The sequence below is a fragment of the Poecilia mexicana genome, unplaced genomic scaffold (assembly GCF_051168715.1).
Source record: "Poecilia mexicana isolate PSO_F unplaced genomic scaffold, ASM5116871v1 scaffold_13, whole genome shotgun sequence".
Classification (NCBI taxonomy): domain Eukaryota; kingdom Metazoa; phylum Chordata; class Actinopteri; order Cyprinodontiformes; family Poeciliidae; genus Poecilia; species Poecilia mexicana.
The window spans coordinates 8518331-8541062 of NW_028263382.1; the positions used below are offsets into that span (position 1 = coordinate 8518331).

Below are 22732 nucleotides of genomic sequence, written 5' to 3' on the forward strand. Positions count from 1 at the left end.
AAATGTAATGAACAAGTTTTGCATAGTCTGTTCAAGTGAGCATAAAAAGTCACCTTTAGAATTGTACAGTAGTTGCATTAGCAAGATCACTTTTTCCAAGATTAATTTTAGCTAAAAATGAATTAATTTAACAAAATTGTTTTATTATGGGCTGTTTTATTATGGGCTGTTTTATTATGGGCTTAGCTCAACATTATAGAAAATAAGAAAGCTAAAGGAATCTGTATTTAAACAAACCCAGTAATAAATAGAGACCTCAAAACAGGCTAAGGCAACGTTCACACTGCGAGCTTAAAAAAGTTCAATTCCGATTTTTTGGTGAAATCGTATGCGTTTCGGTTGTTCACATATCCAAATGCGACTTGTATGGGATCAGGTATGGGATCTCCTGTGTGAGCTGTAATGCCGCGCATGCGCAGTAGAGGGCACTGTTACGTCACATATAGAGAGTGTGCGCGGTGTTTCGCCAAGCGCCATAAAAGAAGAAGTGCACAATGTTTGCGGAAGTAAACAGGGATGCTAACGGTGGAGCGTAGCTTACAATTTTGAAGTCGTTGTCCGACCAGAGCAGCACATTAACAGCTTAATCCCCATTATGGTCCGTCATGGTTGTTGCTTTTCTTCCTGCTTGCGCGTATCAGGACGCAGAATAGTGACGTTTGTCGAGTATCGATGACGTTTAAGTCGGATGAATGAGACTTGGCCGTTCAGATTCAGATCACATTTGAAAATTTCAGCTCGGATATCCCAATGGCCTGGGTCGCATTATAAAAAATCTGATCTGTGTTATTTAGACTGTCATGAGAAGATCCGATACAGGTCGCATTAAGGTAGAAAAATTAAATATACATATAAATAAGAAATCAGAATTGGGTCACTTCAGGCTGCAGTGTGAACATAGCCTAAAACTCTTCCTATTTATGCATCTCTGTGGTCAAGTTTAATCAGACACATATTCGTACAATAAGATACCTGTTCATTAAAGGTCCCTAAATTACAACTTCTCAACTCCAGTGATGTAATATTAGCTAAAAGCACGTGTAAATCGTCACGCCGCACGAGGAATTACCCGGTCGGCTGCTTCCTCCTGATGTTCTGCCTGTTTTTTCAGATGTGAACGCCAACAGGCCTGGGTTCACTCAGCTGAAACATTAATGAAAGTTCAGAATTACGCAACAACCTGGACCGGATCCACCGCTCGGCCACTGGAGGCCTCAACACTGACTCACACACTGCCTCATTATCCGAAGTTGAAAGCGGGCAAACGGTAATTATCTCTGCTAATTAAAGTGGAAATCCTCAGAGTGTGACAGAAAGAAATCAGTGAGAGATTTTAGATTATTTTTCTCCCGGATTTACAGAACAGCAGTTTACATAATTGTCTTAAAGGTTTTAGAGGCTCAGGAAACAATGTTATAAATAAAAATAACTGGCTCAACACTGTGACTGGAAGTTTCTGCCACTAATCTGGATTTAAGCATCATGTTTATCTGGACTTTCTGGGAAGAAAACAAGTCACATCGATCAGTTTTTGTACCGTTTTATTTGTTCCTCTTCAGTTGTCTTGAAAAATCAAAAACAATTTCTACAAACAGATAAATTATGGCTCTGATACAGTAAAGATTGGAGACTTTGTTTGATCTTCTCATTGTCATCCTAACATTGGACCAAGTCTCAATCCCCATCAAAGCTGCTGCTGTTGTGCAAAACTCATTTATGAAGATTATCATGAGGATTTCCAGCAGGTGGCGCTGTTGTGTGGACAGTACCTGACATTAATAGTGTTTTTCTTTTGTGTATTAGTGTTATTCGTTTGTGTGTTTGTTATTCTTTTATACATCAGGTGACACAGGAAATGAATGTTGGCACTTAGACCAGGGGTGTCCAACGTCCGGCCCGTGGGCCATTTGCGGTCCTTGGAATAGTTTTGTGTGGCTCCTGGACGCAGTTTGGGCATGGTTTTACTCCAGTAAATGGAGCTGATCCAGATTTGTTTTTCTTTGTATGAGATTTTCAATAACAAATTTATACTTTAAATAATACATTTTAAGTACAAAATAAGTGTTTTTAGTTTTTTTTTTTTTTTTTTGCTTTCATTTTAATGATAAAGTGAGCAGAGCCACAAATCTCCAGTAACGTTTTACTCAAAGACACTTTATTGCACCCAGTAATTAAAATGAGCTAAATACAGTTCAGAGTATTGTGTGCTTTCAACTTGGTGATTTTGTGCTAAACGTCTGGAAACAGCTGACTTAGAGGACAGTACTGCTTTATTTTTAAAAAAAGTTGGGTTATCTGGAGCGCTATAAGCGGTCAGCGTCTTTCGTAGATTTGATTAGATCTCTGAAAACTTTCATTATGGATTCATATGAAATGAATTTCTTCCAATCTGCTGAACTTATCAATCTCACTGGAGCTGAAAAAAGTAGATATTTTTCAACTCAAGTCAACTCAGAAGCAGTTTGAATGCCATTTTATAAGCCTTAAAAGGCCATTAAGTCTACATGAGACAGTTACTGAAACACATTCATGGTTATTTACACTGAAGACTAATCTGCTCAAACTGGGACTGCACATGGTTGCTTGGAAATATAAAACTTTGAAAAGAGTGATAGTTATTGTTTATGTCTGAGAATCAAAAGCAAAAAATCATTAAAAGAATTGTGCTTTATTAAAATAAATATATAAAATATGTTTGCAAACCCAACTGACTGACAGTATGCCGAAGTTAGTCAAATTTTCTACTTTTATTTCCTGTTTTTTTCTCTCAAATTACTGAGATTAAATTTAGAATTTGTTTTTTTTTCTAGCAAATTTTCAAACTCAGAAAATTCTAAGATTTTTCTAGAAAACTTCTAAGATTTTTGGCAGAAATTTACTCTTTTTTTTCCTCCTATCTACGCTGGCCGTAATACGCTATTTAATCTATAATGAGATATTTTACCCATGTTAATAGTGAAATAATCTGCTAATAGAACCAGTACTTTTTATAATTGATATTAAGGAATTAATATAAAACAAACTCCTATATCTTGCTTAGAAGTAACTTGTAAGTTAGTTTTCTCTTATTTCAAGTATATTAAGATATTTGCACCAGAAACTGGATGAAAAATACTCGACAGGCAGCTCCTGCATCGTGACTCTTGGTTTCAAACTAAATATGAAAAACTACAGAATAGCCCTTTAAATATTCAGCTGAGCTTTATGGGGATTCAGACCTGGACACAACAACACAACTGCAACATTTTCAGCCGGTTATTAAACATTAAATCAATAAACTTTCCCCTGTTTTTCTGATGCAAAGCGGATAATGTTCACATTTTGTTGCACCTGCTGATTTGCTGCAGGGAAATATCCAGTAATAACAGTTAAGCTTTAAGTTGTGTTGAAATTAAATGGAGCTTTGACTGAAAATGCTGCAGCTCGTCACTTCCATCAAACAGTAAAACAATTCTTAAGCCTTGGAAACAGTTTAAGGCCAGAAGTACCTAAAAAAAACAACAAAAAAAGGGAAGAAATCATAAAATCAGAGACAGTTTTGGATAAATGTTTAGGAGATTTTGGCAGAGTTTTCAGATTCTCCGAAGCTCTACTCCTCATCCAAAAATTATAAATGTAATAATCTGATCAATGTATAAAAAAATGATCTGTAAACAAAAGCTGGAACGTTTTTTTTTCTTCTTGCATGTAAAATATACACCTCATGTTCACAGGGCTCCTCCGGGCTGGAAAACATTTATCCGTCTTCTGAAAATAGGATTCAGATATGATCTCTACTATCGTACACAAGCATCCTTCATTAATCATCGATATGCTCATTTATCACTTCTTACTCTAAACATACCGTATAAAAACAAAGAAAAGGTGGATCTCATGCACTTTCCCCACAGAGCCCAAAACAAGCCCACCGACGCCCAGAGCCACAGATGGAGGGTTCCTCTTTTACTGACATAATAAGATAAAATAAGTACACCCTTTTTTAATTCTACAGCTCTATCTACAGATTTGTGAGAAAGTATTTACAGATTTCTTCTGCTTCAGATCAGAACTGAATTTAGTTTTTAAATTATTATTTCACTTGATAACAGAAAACAAACCAACCTGGCTTCTATGTGAAAGAGGCTAACATAACTAGCCCTGCCCCCAGACAATTTCTGGACAGTTCCAGCAAAGTGGGCGGAGCCAGGATGCACTGAGGGGCGTGGCCAGATGTGGCCCTTTACTAGCAGAGTAGAGTACACAAAAACTGTACTCAAGTAAGAGTAGCATTACTTTAACATATTTTACTCAAGTACAAAAGTACCTGGTAAAAGGTCTAATCAAGTACTGAATAACTGGTCAAATTAAACCTTTAATATTTAAAAATTACATCATCGGATGGACCAAAACCCCCAAATTTTACTCAAGTAAGAGTAGAGATACTCAAGTAAAAGTACAGTGTAGTAAAAGTAATTTTTTTTTTCCAAAAAGTTACTTGAGTGAATGTAACTAGTTACTAACCAACTCTGGTTATTACTAACTCTGGTTTTACTTCTTGAATCGCTTTTGTCATTTAAAACTTCCTCTGTTCGTCAGTGTCTAATATTAAAAACAGTTTGATGGTCTGAAAGTTTGTTGTGGCAAAAAAACAAAAACAGAAGAAATCCAGAATACTATAAACAGCAACTACATGGGAGATGACAAATAAAAAACATAATTTATGTATTAAAACCATAGAATTAGTAGATTAATGTGACATTGTTGAGGAGCAGCCTGTGGTTCTGGTGCTCCAGTGAAAGATGATAATTCGGTTTTATGTTGAACCTCGTCCAATGATGGCTCTGGGCAAACCAGTGTTTAACAAAGACACGACAAAGTACCAAACCCGACCGGCTCTGCACAGGGCGACGCTACGATCGACATGAATAAAATCCCAACGGTCCACGGTGACAAACACGCAACAACTAAAACTGATTCATAAAAAAGGAATCGCTTCCAAAACAAAATAAAAAACGTCCAAATGTCCGACGATGTGGTCCTGATTTAAAAACAATAAAAACGAGCCGGCGTCTTTGGGCTCTGGAGACATCCCTCGGTCCCTTCGCCCGGGTCCGGTGGAGTGTTTGGGGGCTTTTCCTCTCAGCGAGGTGGATGGGGTGGAAGGAGACGGGGCAAATAAAGCAGCTCCAAGGTAGAAAACACTTGGAGGAGGAGAGAGAGAACAACTCAAGTCCTTCTGAGGGTTTTGTAACCGGGCCGGCGGCCGCAGACTCACGCAGCGATGACGACAAACCAGAGCAGTGGCAGCTAGCGGTTGTTCTTTGCCGCCTCCTTGGCTGCCAGAATGAGAGGAGTGAGGCTGGAGAGAGGCTTGGCCATCTTCAGGAACTGGTGCTGGGAGAGGAAATGAGGCGGGATGGAGACAGAAACATCCATTTAAAATAAAACAAATATGGCTACCTCAAATGTTTCACAACTCTGATGCATTTATAAGCCTGTGGCAATAAGCAATTCATCAATAATCTCATGATAAACTAAAATAAGCTCAATCTTTATTTATTGTTTTTGGTTGTTTTAGTTTAGATAGTTAAATTATCTTCCACTTTCACTGTGGTGTGTATAAAATTAAAGTTCATTAATAATGGTACATTAATACTGGTATTGATACACCATTATCAATATGTTACTTGAAAATGGTTTCAAAACAATATTATCATCTATTGGAAAAATTCTGGGACAGTTTATTGTCCCAGAATTAGTTTTTCATGACTTGATTAGTAATTTATTTAGAAAGAAGCTTACAGCATCTCTCTGGTTTCACTTGGTTTTGTTTTTTCTCATGAACACACCGGACCCGGCTGTACCTGCAGTAGTTCTTTAGCAGATCCTCGTTTCTCCACGTCCATCTCCAGGCATCGGTTCAGGAAGTCTCTGAATATTGTTGACAGTTTCTCTGGGTTCTGCAGCTCCGGCGTCCCATTGGTTGCTATGAGATACAGCGCCTAAAAGAAGAAAAAAAGCAACATTTTTAGTTTTTTTTCCCAGAATGCAAACAGAGCCTGAAGTTGTAGTAGCTTTACTTTACTGCCATCTAGTGGTTGACTTAGTAATGGCTGAATTAAAATCTGAACGTCCTTCAACTACATTGCAGCATCAATGAGATAAATTATGTTGCAATAAACAATAAATCAATTAATTGCATGATTAATTGAAAGGAGATAAATCTTTGAGAATGTGCCATAATGCCAGAATTATATTTATTGAAAATGGTCTCAAAACAACCATATTTATCGAAATAACTTCTGGGACAATTTATTGTCCAGCAAAATGTGTTATTATGACTGATAAAGTCATGGTGTTTGTTTAGTAATTCACATAATTCTTTGACTTTGAGTCAATAAACCACAACTTCTAATCATTAAATAAAAAAGATCCTCCTAACTTTGTGACATGGAGGTCATTTTCTACTATTTTAAGCTGTAAAATCTTTCTCTGTTAGCTAAAAATCTTAATGCTAAGTAGTAAAATATCACAGATTAACTTTAGAAGGACACCGTAACTATATTTCTTCTAAAAAAATACCTAATACTAAACATAAAAAATGCTTTTAACTTGATTTTAAGTTGAGTCTGAAGCCCCGGCTCTCACCCTGAGGGGATTCTCGTTCAGATACGGCGGCTCCCCCTCCACCATCTCGATGGCCATGATGCCCAGGGACCAGATGTCCACTTTGGGCCCATAAGCCTTCCGGGTCACGACCTCTGGAGCCATCCAATAAGGAGTCCCCACCATGGTGCTGCGCTTGCTCTGCTCCGGAGTGATCTGGGCGCAGAATCCAAAGTCGGCTAGGAAGTAGAGAGAGAAAGAACCGGACCTCAGTTAAACCTTCCAAAGTTCAGGTAAATAAACTCCTATGTTCAATGCGGCAAGTTAAATATTTGTACAAGAGGCATTTTGCTAAAAGAAGCAAATAAATGGGAGTGTATATAGAGAGCAAAGAGGGGTTACAGTAAACCCACCACTGAAACAACCCTGAGCTGCCAAGCAAACCCACATGGGCGTGATTTTCCCTCCACACCTCTGTTTATTATGAAAGGCTGCATTTCCCTTTATGAGAGGGCATCGCCTTGGTAACGGTTTCCATGGTTTCCAGACATTTCCCCCAAAAAACCCAATTTTTTCTCAGGTCTTCAAGACTAGTTATAACATATAAAATACTAAAGTTAATTTAGAATTTATGACAAAATAAATAAAATATGGAAAAAAGAAAATGATAAAAAAAATTGAAAAGGGAAAGAAAAAGAATGAATAGAAGATGGACAGAAAATAGAAAGATGGAAGAAAAGGTGGAAGAAAAATAGAGAGAGAACTAAAGGAAGAAAAAAGACAGAAAAGAGAAAAAGAACAACAAAAGAAAGGAAATAGAAAAATAAAGAATGAAAATAAAAGAAAAAGAACAAAAGGAAAGAAAAATAAAAAAAGAAAGAAAGATGGACACAAAGATTGAAGGAAACAAACTTTAGAAAGAGAAACGTTCTCTGAAACAGAGCGGAGTTGTTTTGTGAAAGAGGATCAGGAAGTGAAGGCGTGACACTGACTGAGCTTCACGGAGCCGTCCATGCCCAGCAGGATGTTGTCGCTCTTGATGTCTCGATGGATGACCTGGTTCGAGTGGAGGAACTCCAACGCCTGCAGACACTGCAAAGAAAACATAAACTGACATTAAAAAATACATGCAATTAACTGAAAATTACCTACTTATTAAGAATGTTGCTTTTGATTAAAATTAATTGAAACTAATTCAAGGCAGCACTGAAGGAAACATGGATCCTAACCAGGGCTGAGTTCCATTTAGATTCTAAACAACAACAAACTCACTAATGTAGAATTGGAATGCACCTCTTCCCAACACCTGGTGTTTCATACCTGTGTAAGTCAGATTATCTGCCACTACAAATCTGAACTGTGGACATTTGACCAGATTTATGTGATCTGCACTGGACCGAGGAGCCTGGTGTCATTTCTCCTTTTGGCCCTGTGTGGCTGGAGGAGTTCCCCAGGGACAAGTGTTCGTACCACCCTCATTTATTTTGCTTATCAACAATTAGGACATAACATTTTTGTCATTCTAATTTACAAATATAATGCTTGTGAAAATGTGATTAGACCTGCTGCATAACAGGCGGTTATCTAGAATTGAGTATGATTAATATTGTCAAGTGCAACTTTGTGTCAGTTTAAACATGTTTTAAATTACTTATTTTAAAACACAGCTCAATTTAATTTCATGTTACGTTTGATGTGCTTTTCTGACGTGTTTTGAAGAACTTTGTGTTTTTATCTGTGAAAGGTGCTAAAAAAATAAAAAATGTACTTACTTTCCAAGCCATGTTTCTTTAAACATTAATGGACTGAGTCAGAAATGGCATGTAAAATGCTCTTTAACAACCTCAGTACATCTTAAATAATTTACATTTGGATGTAAATTATTTGACTGACTAATACAATAACTGTTAAGAAATCCTGTTTATTTTTCCTGGTTAGCTAACTGTTAGGTATTTCTTTAAAGATCAGGGCTTTATATAACCGTTCACCCCTTGATAACTATGTGTTTATAAACCAGACGCTTGACATTTAAGTATTTATTCTTCTACCTCTCTGCACACAGCAGCAATCTGAGCTTCATCCATGCAGGTTTCCGTGACGACGTCAGTCAGCGAACCTCCAGCCAGGTACTCCATCACCACCCACAGCTCATCGCCGACCAGGTAGCTGCACCATGACACAAACCAATACAATGAGCTGCTCTGATTAACACAAAATATATATCTGAAAGTATCCAGATGTTAAAAAAGAAACATCTGTAACGCAATGACAAGAACAACAATAATTCATTTTATTTAGGGGCACCGTTCAACATACCCATGAGACTGCTTAAAGTCAAAGTAGGGCAGAATATAATAATTTACTTTGTCTAATAAGGTTTAAGACTACCTTATAAGACTAGTTAAAACCAAATTAAAATAAAATATTACAAAAATAATATTTAACTTAATAGTGAAAGTGAGTCAGTTTAAATGTAAATCATCAGCAAATTGGGTTTAATAGATTAAAAAATGTTCTATAAATCAAAACCTCAAATACATTTTATTAGTAAACTTTGTGTTTTCATATTTTTGTCTTCATAATAAAATTTTATCAAAAATAGAAGAATAAGCTGTTATCTATGTCTCGGCACCTCTGAGAATAAAAACTACATCATCTCTCAAAAGAAAACACGAGGCTGTCCTGATGTTGGACATTATCTGTGGAAAAATATATATATATATTATTTTTTTAATTCTGGCTTTAATATTTAAATGTTTGCTGAATATGTAAAGATCCATCGGCGTTCGGCCAGAAAGCAGCGATCCAGCTTTACCGCACCGAAATGAAATGCAACTCTGAACAGATTTATGTTGCTGAACTGTTTAACAGTCGAGAACAAACACATAAAACACGGCGACAGGGAAATGCTGTCTCCATGGAGACGACAGCGCCGGCACCAGACTGCTCGGTGTGTTGCAATCAGACAGGTTGCTATGACAACCAGACATGCCACAGACGCATGGTTACCACTCAAAGTATGGTGGACAGGGAGGGGGGTAAAAAGAGAAAACAGGTCTTTGGATGTTTTCCTGAAACTTCCCAGAGCAGCTCTGTGGGTGTAAAGGGAAAGCATCAGGGCCGAGTGTTTGGATCCGACACTTTCTGCATCGTTCAGGTGATTCTGGACGCTGAAACCTCCCGGAGAGGTCAGAGAATACTTACCCAAGTCTCTACTTTTAAACATGTAAACGGGTCAATTGTTTGGAAAAAAATCAAACAAATAAAGGAGTTTTTAGAAAAAAAAAACCCTAGTGAGTCTCAAAAAACAAATAAACTACCTCAAACTTCAAAGCCAGATTTATCTTTTAATCTTTCCCTGCAGAAGTCGGAGTCTGAACAGCGGCGAAACATTTTACTCTAAGTCACTTCCTGAGACACATGTCACAACTGGCAACTTTAAACTGAATAAAGTTTGACATCTGTGTTGAAGCTTTGGTTTTCAACCGATAAAAATTCTTCAAAATAAGAGCGTGAATATGAACTTCTTGCAGTGGGTGAAGATCTTTTTCCATCCCAATAACTTTACTTCAAACATCAAACAGAAATGGAGCAAAATAAGATGCAGAAAGTGGAGAACAAAATATAAACATGAATACAATATCTAAGGGCATTAAAAATATTTAGTCTTGCAATGGCAGGTAGAATTTGAATTTAAGTTAACACATTAGCATTAGCTTCCGCTAAATACTATGTTGATGTAGGAGTTTAGTGCTTTAGGTTTAGTGTAGCTAACATTTAATTAGCCATTCCCATTATTGGTATAGTAGATGCGAGAATGCAAACTGTGTTAAATTTACCACTTGTCGCCACTAAACAACTTTAGTTGGAATAAGTATCCGATTCCAACTTTAGCATTAGCTTCCACTAAATACCACTCTGGTGTAGCGTTTTACTGTTAGCTGTTTCGTGCTTTAGGTTTTTAGCCTTCCACTGGTATATTACATGTGTGTATGCTAACTGTGCTATATCTACCATTTGTCACCACTAACAACTTTAGCTGGAGTCAGTGTTTGAAAACGAGGAGCACTACCTGCTTTAAGTGTTGGAAAGCCTAATCTAACAGCTAAAAGCTTTCGCTACCATCTCCTTCCCACATATTCTCAGCCTAAGGCTGTGCTGCAAGAGCTAACCTGTCCAGGTAGTTGACAATGTTTGGGTTCTTGTTTTCCCTCATCACCAGAATCTCGTTGATGATCAGCTCTTTCTTTGGCTGCTGCTGCAGGTTCATCTGTTTAATGGCAACCTGACAGGAAAGAAAAATACAAGAAAAACATTGAAAATATATATATATATATATATATATATATATATATATATGTGTGTGTGAGGAGGTGCAAGGAGTCTTTATGGAGTGAAGTGGGCTATTCCTGAGGGTGAAAGTGACGGATTAGCTATGAAATAATCCAGGATGTTTCGAGAAATTACATATGTTGCATCTTTCTATTGTGTGAACTTCACCTGAACTCACAGTTTTTCTCTTCTTTGTGTTGTTTTGCTTTAATTAAAAGCATAAAATTAACCGACATTCACTTTACATGTCACATTAGAAACTTCAAACTAGATTTTTATTTTTAATGTCAACTGAATCCAATTTATAGTGAATATTGTACATTTTCAAACATTTTATTCGGGTAGTTTTTCTACTTTGCTTAGCAAAATAACCAAAGTAGCTGGTTTTCTTAATGTAATCATCAGAAATGCATTATCTTTCAAAGATAACTTTATTTTTTAAGTATTTTTGTTTGGCTTTTTTGTAACAAATTGAAAGAGAAGAAAACAAACTGACCTCTTGTCCTGTAGCGATGTCTATAGCTGTGTACACCGTACCAGAGGCGCTAAAAGGGAAAGGAAAGGGAGAAAGGTCTAATTTAGACCAGCTGGAGGCAAAATATACTTTTACAATAAAGACAAATCTTCCTGAATAGTTCAGAAAAATAAAAAGAGAAATATTTAAACTCCTTTAGACAAAAAACAAATTATGTTTTCACTATGAAATCCCATCTATAAGTGTATAATAATTTATATCTTAGAAAATACGCAAGTTAATTTCACTTTGATTCAAATAAACAGATTTATTTTTCTTAAAACTATTTTAATAAATAAATCTGCCACTATGACAGTGCACTCTGCATCAACATGTACTGACAGATATGCATTTGTTTTTATAAATAATTGTTTTTAGTGAAACAAAAACACCAAAATGCGTAAAAATGTATTTATTTTCTCAGATATCAGGCTATGTATGGACTAGGCCTAAAACAAAGTTGAGGAAAATTCATTAAAAGCGTGTTGGCGTTTAATTATTTAGTATTTTTTTAATGACTAAGCTTTATGTAATTATGTTTTTCATAAAGCACTCACCCCTGTCCTATTTTTTCAAACCGAGTATATTTCTTCTTGGGATCTCCCACGCTAACAATTGTCCCTGAGGAGAGAAAAGAAAAGACAAAAGCAGCAGAAATTAACTTAATGAGGATGTAAAAACAGCAACAGCATAAAGACCTCCAGAAAATAATAATAAAAAAGAGTTTTTAATGATAATTTAAAGATGATTTTATTGGATAGAAAAGTAAAGTGATTTTCTATCCATTTAGAAACTACTCTACAGCAAGTTAGTCAAACTCATTAACTTTAATGCTGCATGCAAAACAAAGGGAAAAAATATTGAAGGAAAATAATATAAAAATAGTTTAAATTAAAACAAACAAACAAACATAAGAGGCAGGAAAACAGCTGAAGAGTAAAAATTGTCAACAGCAGGAAAGATTTGAGGATTAATTCTTGGAAAGAACCACAAGTGATGACGGAGAGAACGAACAGCCAATCAGATTTGAGGATTGAGCAAGAGTGGGCGGGGTCAAGTCTGTCAATCAGAAGCGGAAGGACAAGCAGTTTCCTGCTCTTACCAGCAGAGGGAGACCTGAGCACATCTGAACAGGCGTGGCGCAAGGTTTAAAAATATACAGATTTATCCAAACAGCATCACTAATATACATCACAGCATTTTATCAGGGGAGTAAAGCTTTATTATTTTTTTATTTGAGCTGCAGTTTTAGTCTCTTTGTTGCCACAGTTGTTAGGGAGAACAGCTAAAAATAGACCAGAAGTTCAGCTCAAACAAAAACGCAGCAGCTTAATCATTAAGTTGGTAAAACTCACTGAGCAGGAAACAATAAGGGATGACATTTTTTTAAATTAATTGCCAGATTCCTAATAATCAAATTAACCCTCTTAATGTCAATGTTGCTGCTTTCTCTTATCTAAACTTAGAAATGCTAAACATTTCATTCGTAAACATTATATCAACTAAAAACACTTTGGTCAAAAACTGTTTCTGCATTTCTGGGAAAATAAGCTGCTTTAATGTTAAGGAAGAAAATTACTGGAAGATAAATCAGATAAACCTGAGTAAATATAATTGAGAAAACAATAAATAAACTGCACAACATGAGCTTTTTTAGCAGATAAAGTACTTTCATCCCAGATGCAGTTAGTTTAATGTTTAAATAACAGAGGAGTTGCAGAAGTCAGCAGCAGCTCGATTAAAACCTTAAAATAAACTTAAAATCTGCTCCCAGAAGGAAACAAAGTGATAAACAACATCTGATAAGACAGAAAGCAGCAGCTGCTCTCAGTCTGCAGTCAGGAAAAATGGCTCCATCTTTCATTCTGGATCTGTGCACTGCAAAAACACAAAATACTAACCAGTATTTTAAGTCTAGTTCTAGTACAAATATCTTAGTAAATATGAAAGAAAACAAATCCAAGTTACAAGTAACTTTTCAGCAATAATTAGGAGCATGTTTAAGTCATTAATTCTTTAATACTGATTTAAAAAATACTAGTACAAAAGGAAGATTATTTCAGCTACAATAACTATTTTTTCCCATGTTAAAAGTGAAATAATCTGCCAGTTGAACCAGTAATTTTTCATCACTTAAGGAATTATTTACTTGAAGCAAGATGCTATTTCTTGCTGAAAAGTGACGTTTAAGCTAGCTTTATCTTACTTAAAGTGCACTAAGATATTTTCACTAGAAACTAAACAAAAATACTTGGTGAGGTTTTGTATTTTTGCAGACTCAATTTTTTTAAACACAGTATAAAATTATCTGTCCAGGTTTTCTTTAGTATGATTTAACTTTATTTTTATTTGATTTGCATCACTCTGACCAACCAGAACATATCAGTTCAATCAGGGAAAATAATTAATTGTTTATTTTTCGACTCGGTCAACAGGAAATAATTTCTGAAATTAATTTGACTTTATTATGCTCTAAAAAAGTAGAAAATATTGAACTTTTTTTTAATCAATAAAGTAGTATAAGGATGCATAATCAGTATTTGGATAGATTAGATTAAATATCATTGCTGAAAAGTTACTAGTGAGTTAGTCTTGTCTTATTTAAAGTGTAATAAGATATTTGGACTAGACACTAAACACAGTGACTTGGTAATATCTTGTGTTTTTGCAGAGTCTTGTGCAGCTGTGTGAAACCAGAACAGAAGCAGCCAGACTTACGTAGTTTCTCCAGGATCTCCTCGTCAGACATCTTCTTCTTCTTGTTTTTATCTTGTGCGCGGGGGAGAGACGGGCCGGGGGCGGGGCTTGCACTGGGGGGGCTGCTGGGAGCCGCCTCTGCAGGTGGGGCGGGGACAACGGCGGCAGCGGCGGCGGCGGGGGTTGGTGGGATGATGGGGGAAGTGGCTGCATCTTTGGTGGAAGGAGGAGGGAGTGGCTCGATCACTGAGCGGGTGTAAATCTGACGATAAACAGGTTAAACTGGGTCAAACAACGCGCTTAAACTAAATTATGCTTTAAAAAGTTTGCAGCAATTTAGTACTGAGAACCTTACCAAGAAAAAAATTTAAAAAGCACAATTACGAAAGTCATAATATTACAATAAAGTCATACAAGAATAAATTTGAAATAATATGAGAATGAATCATAATATTGTTGGAATAGTACGATGTCCTTATTCTTGTAATATTATGACTTTATTCTTGTAACTTTACCTTTTTTTTTTATTTTCTTAGCATGGCTTTAATACTCAGGTGTAATTTAGAGAAGATCTTTAGCCAAGTTTTATTTTAGCGAGAACAAGTTAAAAGGACAAAAGGTAAAATCTGAGCTGAACGGTAAGGAAAAGTTTTAACACTCCTCACCTGACCTGCAGGACAACAAAGAGCTTCTTTGAAAGAGTTTCTCTATAAAAACCTGATTTTCCCTGTGACTGATCTAAACACTGAAGGCTTTGTCTTCTTATTATACCGACAATCACTTCACTTGGAACATGTTCAGTCACACCAAAGAAAAAAAGAAAAAAAGACACGGATGTGACTGAAAACTGACTTCTTGTTTCCTCTAAATTAATTAAAATTGCAGCTGTCATTTAATTTTCTGCAGCAGAAATAGTTTGTATGTAAAGTTCAAATGATGGATGGAAGAGGAGGATTTTGTTCAGCCTCAGAGGCATTTCGAGGATAATTTTAACCATCCTATTTTTATTTACTTTGTGAAAAAAACTTTCAAATGTAAAGTTTTAAAGCTGCAGCATGTAACTTTTATAAAAACAAATTTTTTATATATTTGTTAAAACTGTCACCATGTTATGAAAAATTGCTATGAGACAGATAACCTGTGAAAATAAAATTAATCTACTCCACTTTCTCCTTGAACCATTATTACCTCTTGACCAAAAACAACTAAGAGACAGAAGAAGGTTGTTAGTGCTGTCAATCAGGCTCTTGTACTTGCTGCTAAATGTGCTAAATAAGGGAAAACAACTTACCGTTACAGGAAAACTGCTTCTCCGCCATTATTGGATGCTATGCTAACTAGTCGTAGCATTCATGATGGGCTCTACGCCACATGGAGGGTGGTTGACAGCGCTAAGACCCGCCTCCTGGCTCTGATTGGTCGTTTCTAGTTAGCACTTAGGAGAGGTACTCGTATAGGTGACAGTTTCAATAAATACGTATAAAAATATTTTTGTACAAAAGCAGCTTTACGGCTGAGTTTTTGATTAAAGTTTAAAGGATGCATGAATTAAAAAAAAACGATAAAGAAAGCGTGTTTGTTTCTTGCCGATTTGGTGTGTTCAGGACGTGGGGCGATCACCGGCGGGGGCTCGGCCTCGTCTTCATCTTCATCCTCGGACACGGTTGCTATGGCGGGCGTCTCCGACACGGCCTTGGAGCTCTGCGTGATGTCACAGGGGAGGAATGGGCGGAGCCTCAGTGACTTTACAGTTGCATGAGCGATCATGGACACCAGGCCCAGCATTGCTTCCTGCTGTCACTGCGGCTTCCTCTGCTGCTTCTTAATCTCATCACGCTGCCGTTCTCCTGCCTATCTTCAGCTCAACTTCCCTCCTCTGCTTGTTGTTCGACTCAACCTGCGTCTCCGTCTGCCCATGGTGGGCGGCGTCTGAAAGCCCGGCTCAGGTCGGGCTCCTGGAGCCGCGCTCTGTTCTGTCCCGGTGTCTGTGTGATGCTCAGAGGCTCGGCCCGTGGCCAAGCTGCAGGCAGGCAAACGGCGGAAGGAGGAAAAGATGCTGATTCACAGTGCAGGGAGGAAGAGAGCATCTCAGCGAGCGCCTCCCTCTCTCTCTCTGTTCAGCCGTTTGGTTTGGGGGCGTCCGTCAGACAATGTTTACAATTTGGGCAAAATGATGGCGTCTCTTTCAGGGTTAATGAGCGCAATCTTTCAACCAATCAGATCCAATAAAATAAATGTTACAAGAAGTTAGAAGAAAATCCCCACAGCTCACACTTAGGTAAACGTAGCAAATTTTGAAGGTGAAATTATGATTATCTAAAGACTTTTAAAGATCTTTACAACATATATACTAAGATTACAGAAGGTGAAATATATACTTCTATCAAAATACTAGAGAATAATTAACAGAGATCATTTATACAAGTTTTAAAGCTTGTGACTAATAACAGAATTATTCTTACTGTTACGATGGAGGAGTTGAAGGCGTCTGCAGTTTTATCTGCAGGGAGATAAAAATAAAAACTTTTCTCACATCGCTTGGTTTAAGTCTGGAGGTTAATGTTAGACACAAAGCAAAAACATTTTAATCTGACGATTAGTCCTGCTTCATTTTATGCAATGACAAAGCATCTCCAAGTCTTAAATAAACTGTTGTCTCTGTTTCTATAAATAAAGTGTTGCGTTTTCATACCTGTGAAGCTCATGTACTTCTGGCTGTTGGCCGTTTCCTTCGAGTCGTAGAACTTTAAGACGTCGAGGACGGCCTGAGGATTCTTCTTCTGCTCCAGTTTGGTGATGTTGGACGTCTGCAGCAGCCGGGCCCATTGCTCCGGCATGCCCTGCAAAACACACACATTTTAACAGTTATTGCTTCATGCACTCATTTGTATTTACAATCTAAAGCAACTGCATGGCAGCCATTCAGCTTCATGCAAACCCAAAATGTGACCAACATTTCACTCTGGGCCAATCAGGAAGGAGCTACTTTTGCTCGCTGTGAGGTGATTAATAAAGTTTTCCAATTGTGATTCTGATCAGCTTGAAAAACAAAAGTTGTCCAAATTTAACTATTTGAATTAAACTACATTTTACACTTTTTTTTTGTCTCCAAAAAAAAAAAAAAAGTTTGATATTTATATTCATGCTCTTATTTTGAAGTGGGTTCTCTTTCTTTCTTTTTCCCCAAACAGGAAACAAACAGGAGCAAAATAAAACTGACAGCAGAGAAAAAAACCTTAAAACAATATCTAAGGTCATTATAGAACATCTAAGTTACAATAATTAAATTGGTGTTTGAGTGTTGAAGTCTTTCAACGGCAGATATAATTTGAACTGAAGTTAGCGTTTTAGCATTAGCGCTGCTGATGTTTATAATTACTGCTTTAGGGTGAAAACAACTAACTTTTTAGTTAGCTATGTTGTTATTTTTATGTTTTTTATGACAATAAAAAGCCCAAGTTCTCTTGCATTGAAGTTTTGAAATGTCTTATTGGGAAAACTTACTATTTAAAGTCTAATAAGACGTTTGAGCTCCGCTGACCAATTCAATAGTTTTCCAGACTTTCTGAAAGTTTTTTTAAGTTTCTTTCAGACTAATTATTCCTGACCATCTTCTGAGAAATCTCTCTTAATTAAGTCACTTTCATGAGCCCCACTTCCTGAAAACATGTTAATCAGATGGAGACTTTTTTCTTCAGCTCTTCTTTTGTTTGACATTTGTCTAAAATTAGTTTTTTTAAGCTGTCATGATCAGGTAATCAAACTGGAGTGAAAATACCTCAAAGTAAAAATAAAAAACAGTGTACAGATGACAATAAGGGATGGACTTATTGAATAAGTGCTGTTCAACCCAGGAAGGATGTATAACACAGCAGTCTTGTTGCATTTGTACCTCAGTGAAGCAACTGGGTCACATCTCCTTGTTTTCCTGCTCTTTCTCTCGCTCTCTTCTGTCAGAATCAGTCCATCACAAAGCCGCTCAGTTTCTGCTCCATCACTCCATCCCTCCTCTGACCTTTCCTTCATTTTCCACCCATGCTTTGCTAATCGCCGCTGCCTGTTTAGCAGACAGTGAGGACTCTTTGCATGCACATATATCACTGAACTGTGACCCAGAATGCAAACAAGGAAACAATAATCATGCACTCACAGAGAAGATGGGAGTTTTTTTTTAGTTTTGCACACAGCGTTGGACTCGCACATAAAAGAGCTTGGTCAGGCGGATCAAGTGACTCAGCTCAACAAGACGGCCTTTGTTTGATGGGACTATTTTAAAAAACTTTTCTTCTGTGTGTCTGCTTCCATCAAGCTCACGAGCAAACACACAAATATTCACGCAGCAATGAGCTCTGAGGCGATAATTAGAGTGGCGTTCAGTGGGGAATGTTAACAGACTTACAGTAAACTCCCCAGTAACAGCATCAAAACCGACGTGGATGGTGTGCTCAAAGTCTGACGGCAGAGAAATCTCAGGACGTTCCTTCTTCCTATAGGCTGAAAGAAAAGAGAGAGAGAGAACCAGGACAGTTTAAGGATATTTTAATTTCAGCAGGATTACCCAGACGTTTTCTTCTGGCGTAAACTGAGATGGATTTGTTGCAAACCGGACCTCAAAAGGCCAAGATGCCATCAGGTTATTAAATTAGCTGTAATAGAAATCCCTCATGGGACAAACCTTTGTGGTAAGTGAATAAATAAGAAGAAGGAGGAGAAAAAAAAGACAATAAAAGAGAGAATTAATCATAAAAAATACATAGAGAGCAGTTTTAGAGAGAATTATAACAACGGAGACGCCATATGTTGTAATTTATTCCTGAGGGAAATCATAACTCCAAATCCTCATGGGATGACGAACAATGCAAGGACCACCAGCCGGCTGCAAGGCATCATGGGTAATCTGTCTGGATGTGGACATGTGGCGTAAATTAGCCTAACAAAATAAATAAGTAAAAGGGTTTTGTTCCAAGCAGACTGTAACACAGACTGCTACAGGAGAACTTTCCTGCCCACAGCCATCAACATCTACAATAACTCTTTGGAGAATTTGGAATTTAATTTCCCTTTGGGATCAATTAAGTATTTTTGAATTGAATTAGAACTTAGCTATATTTATATAAGTGTGGATCACAGACTGTAGCTTTATTTAGCTAGATAAAGCTACAGTCTGTAACATTACAGGAAAAGGAACGAAAATAAAATGCCGTTTTACAAAAGCAGCAGGCTGAAGCTTTCCAACTTGAAGCACCTGAAACAGTTTTCATCCGGATCTCTGTGCACATGCAGAGGTGTGCACGGCTCGTCTGGCATCCATGTTTTTGTTTCACGCCTTCATTGCTCAGTTATGTGGAAGAGGAAGAGCATCATGAGACTTCACTTCTTCTGCAGCAGCGCTCTCTTTGGTCCTTATTTAACATAATAAAAAAGTCTCTGCAACTTATCTCAACTTGAGTTTGATGCTAAACTATTATTTTCCACTCTGATAATAAAAATGGTAAGAGAAAGTCGTCATCCTCCTGATTGGGTTCATGCGCAGGTTAACCACTGATATGTGCTCTTATGAAGGCTGACAGGCGAGCGGCTAATTTGTTATTGCTAAGCTTAAATTGCCTTTTGGCAAACAAAACAGCAGTAACTGTGCAAACAGCATGGATTCATGAACAGCTCTAAAAGATTACAAAAAGCAACAATTCACATTTATGGAAAGTCAAGAGCAGATGAGAAACTTACTGTCCCAAAAGGTTACAAAGTCGTTTAGACTTTAAAATCTGAAAACGATTATTTTACTAATGGAGTATTCTGAGATTTCTCATTTAGTCACTTAAGATTTTTTATGCAACATCACAAATAATTAAAAAATGCAAATAAATAATTATTCTTATTCTTAAAGAAAGTAAACATTTTACTGCAACAAAGCAGTTCTTTAGTGAATCCTTGATCATTTGTAGCAGTGGATTCATCTGCAGCTAAAATGACATTTCTAATAGTGCAGGGATAATCTGTTGATTATTTTATTAACTGATTAGTAATTAGAAAAAGATGCTTCATAGGATTTTTTCCTTTACAAAGAAGGTTTCTAATCTTTAATTGAAACTGTACATTTTGTTTGTACAGTTTTAGCTTAATTACTACTAGTGTGTTTTTGAGTCAGTTTGCTCCAGCTCAGGACTAATCAATTACTAAATAAGTTTGTAATTATTCTAATAATTGATTGATCATTGTTAATCCGATTATTTGTTTCTTTTGCCCAAATGCTTTTTTAAATTACTCAGCCCTATTTCAGTTTTAACAATATTAAACTTGTAGGTGAGTTTGAAAAAAGCAAAAACTTTATTTTTAAGAAGACTTATTTTCATGTACGGCAACACTTATTAAATAAAACAAACACGTTTACTGCTGAATGAGGTGTGTGTGTGTGTGTGTGTGTGTGTGTGTGTGTGTGTGTGTGTGTGTGTGTGTGTGTGTGTGTGTGTGTGTGTGTGTGTGTGAGAACTGCAGCCAGAGCAACACCTGCTGAGATCAAAGTTAAGCCTTCATGTCGGCTTTAATAAGGATTAACAAACAACGCGTTGATAATCTTCATCAGGTCTGGAGGAACAAAAAAAACTCTGCAGATTATCATGGACTGAGTTATTCAGAGCGTTTCAACGACCTGGGTGGCGAAGGAGGAACCACACATCTTCCTCCTCTCACCTCAACAGGAAGTGTGTGATTTAACACCAACTGTAAAACATTTGAGTCACCTTTAGTTGTGTCTACTGGCTTTTGCTCTTTAAGTCAAATAAATTTAGCGAGTTTAAGATTTTGAACCTAAACGTGAGTTTGTGGAAGATAATCTTACAGTAGTAAGTTGTGTTAACATTTTATTAGAGTTGAATAAAGTAGAGTTTTTAGATTAGCACTTATAAAAAACTGAAAGAAGAAAAAGACAGGAGTGGGAACTAATTTAGTTCACACTAAATGTTTTTTTAAGGTTTTATTGGCTCTAGTGGCCTTTATTTGATAGTTAATTGGCAGGAGGGTGGCTAGGGGGAGAAGACATGTGGCGGGGGTTGCCAGGCTGGGAATCGAACCTACAGCGGCCACGTGGAGGACTGAGGCCTCTGTATGTGGGTTGTGCTTAACCCCTGCGCCACACAGCACACCCCACATTAAATGTTTTTGAGCTGAATTAATTGTGATGTTTAATAAAATTCATCATCAGATCAGAAATTTTGTTCATGCAATTTAAAACAAGAATTGAAATTATTATAAAGTAAAATAAGTAGTTACTTTAACTTGTTATTGTGAGTGAAAATACTAGAGAAACATTTGTTTTAACTAGCAGATTTTTTCTTACATTTTGTGAAATTATTTGGTTTAAATTGCAGCATTAAGTTAAAACTCACAATTCAAGATTAATTAACTTAAAAAACAAAGTTTAGACAACTTGTCTCATGTTATTAAATCAACTTCATGAACTTTAATTTCTGAGTTAAAACCAAAAAAATTTCTTGATGACTTAAATTACATTTTCAGGACAGCAAGCAGGTGGAGTTTCATTTTCAAGATAAACCACCTTAAAATGTTTTACAGTGTAACTGAAGTTCATGCTAAATGGTGCATAAAATACTAATTATATGAAACCCTGGCTCTGTCTAAGAAAATAATCCATGTATGTAAGTGAGGAAAATCAGGACTACAGCACCTGTATTAAGCAGGAGTTTTGTAATAGACAGAAGAGTTAAAGTTTTTCTGACACAGTAAGGCCAGACAGATGTACTCCGTCCTACTCTGCTCTAACGCGAAGACGGAAGCTGCAAAAGGTAGAAAAAGATAAATTACAAAAGGTTAGAGCGTGTCTTCTGCCTACTGGTCGACTCTGATACTAAGAATAACAATTATAGTTTTAAACTGGAAAACATTTTAAATATCCAAAATAAACAGAAACAACAAATAAAAGCAATTATAAAATCTCTGTAAACAAAATTGTCCTTCAAAAAAGGGATAGTTGAGATCAAAACACCAAACTGAAGACTTTTATCATCCAGTTTTGGTAGAAAGAGAAAAACAATAAACCATGCAGATAGAAATTACTGAGCTGGTTTTAATTTATCCCGTGATTCCCGTGATTAATTGATTAACTGATTATTGTGATATGCGGTTTACTGCCAAATTAAATCAATGTAAAAGATGTTCAATATTTATTTTTAAGCAGTGGTAAGTGAATGCAGCTATTTATCAATATTTTACCAGTCTGTTAATGGGTTCTATCATACAATCTGCCGTAACCGGCCCCTGGAGGACGTTTGTGATCCTGTTGTGGCCCAAAATGAAAATGAGTGGAGAGCGCTCACTCTTATCGCTCCCGGTGAGGATGAATCGGATGGAGCGGTCCTTCTTCTTCTTGTCCTCCGGGTTGGGCGGCAGCGGCTTGGAGCCGTGGTTCAGGGGCGTGGGGTCCTTGTTGCAGGAGCCGATCATGGTGCTGGTGTTCCTCATGGGAGGAGCTGGAGGCTTGTCCTCGACCTCCCCATTATCAGACATCTTCAGATAGGCTGCAACTGGCCGCTCCTGCACAGAAACGGACCAATCACAGGGAAGATGCTGTCAGAGGACGAAACGTCG

The 22732-nt window shown here is 36.9% G+C and overlaps 1 protein-coding gene across 1 annotated transcript in view; it reads right to left on the bottom strand.

Moving 5' to 3' along the window:
- Positions 1–1524: 1524 nt before the first annotated feature.
- pak1 (p21 protein (Cdc42/Rac)-activated kinase 1) overlaps positions 1525–22732 on the bottom strand; it is a 53839-nt gene continuing 32631 nt past the window's right edge. Inside the window, exons 3-16 of the mRNA XM_014984875.2 lie at positions 22462–22678; positions 18528–18622; positions 16821–16968; positions 16591–16628; positions 15716–15829; positions 14150–14390; positions 11989–12052; positions 11414–11462; positions 10758–10870; positions 8634–8751; positions 7578–7677; positions 6628–6824; positions 5844–5981; positions 1525–5373 (exon numbers count right to left, since the gene is read on the bottom strand). Coding sequence (XP_014840361.2) covers positions 5287–5373; positions 5844–5981; positions 6628–6824; positions 7578–7677; positions 8634–8751; positions 10758–10870; positions 11414–11462; positions 11989–12052; positions 14150–14390; positions 15716–15829; positions 16591–16628; positions 16821–16968; positions 18528–18622; positions 22462–22651 — 1692 coding nt within the window. The 5' untranslated portion in view covers positions 22652–22678 and the 3' untranslated portion in view covers positions 1525–5286. The remainder of the gene's footprint in view (positions 5374–5843; positions 5982–6627; positions 6825–7577; positions 7678–8633; positions 8752–10757; positions 10871–11413; positions 11463–11988; positions 12053–14149; positions 14391–15715; positions 15830–16590; positions 16629–16820; positions 16969–18527; positions 18623–22461; positions 22679–22732) is intronic.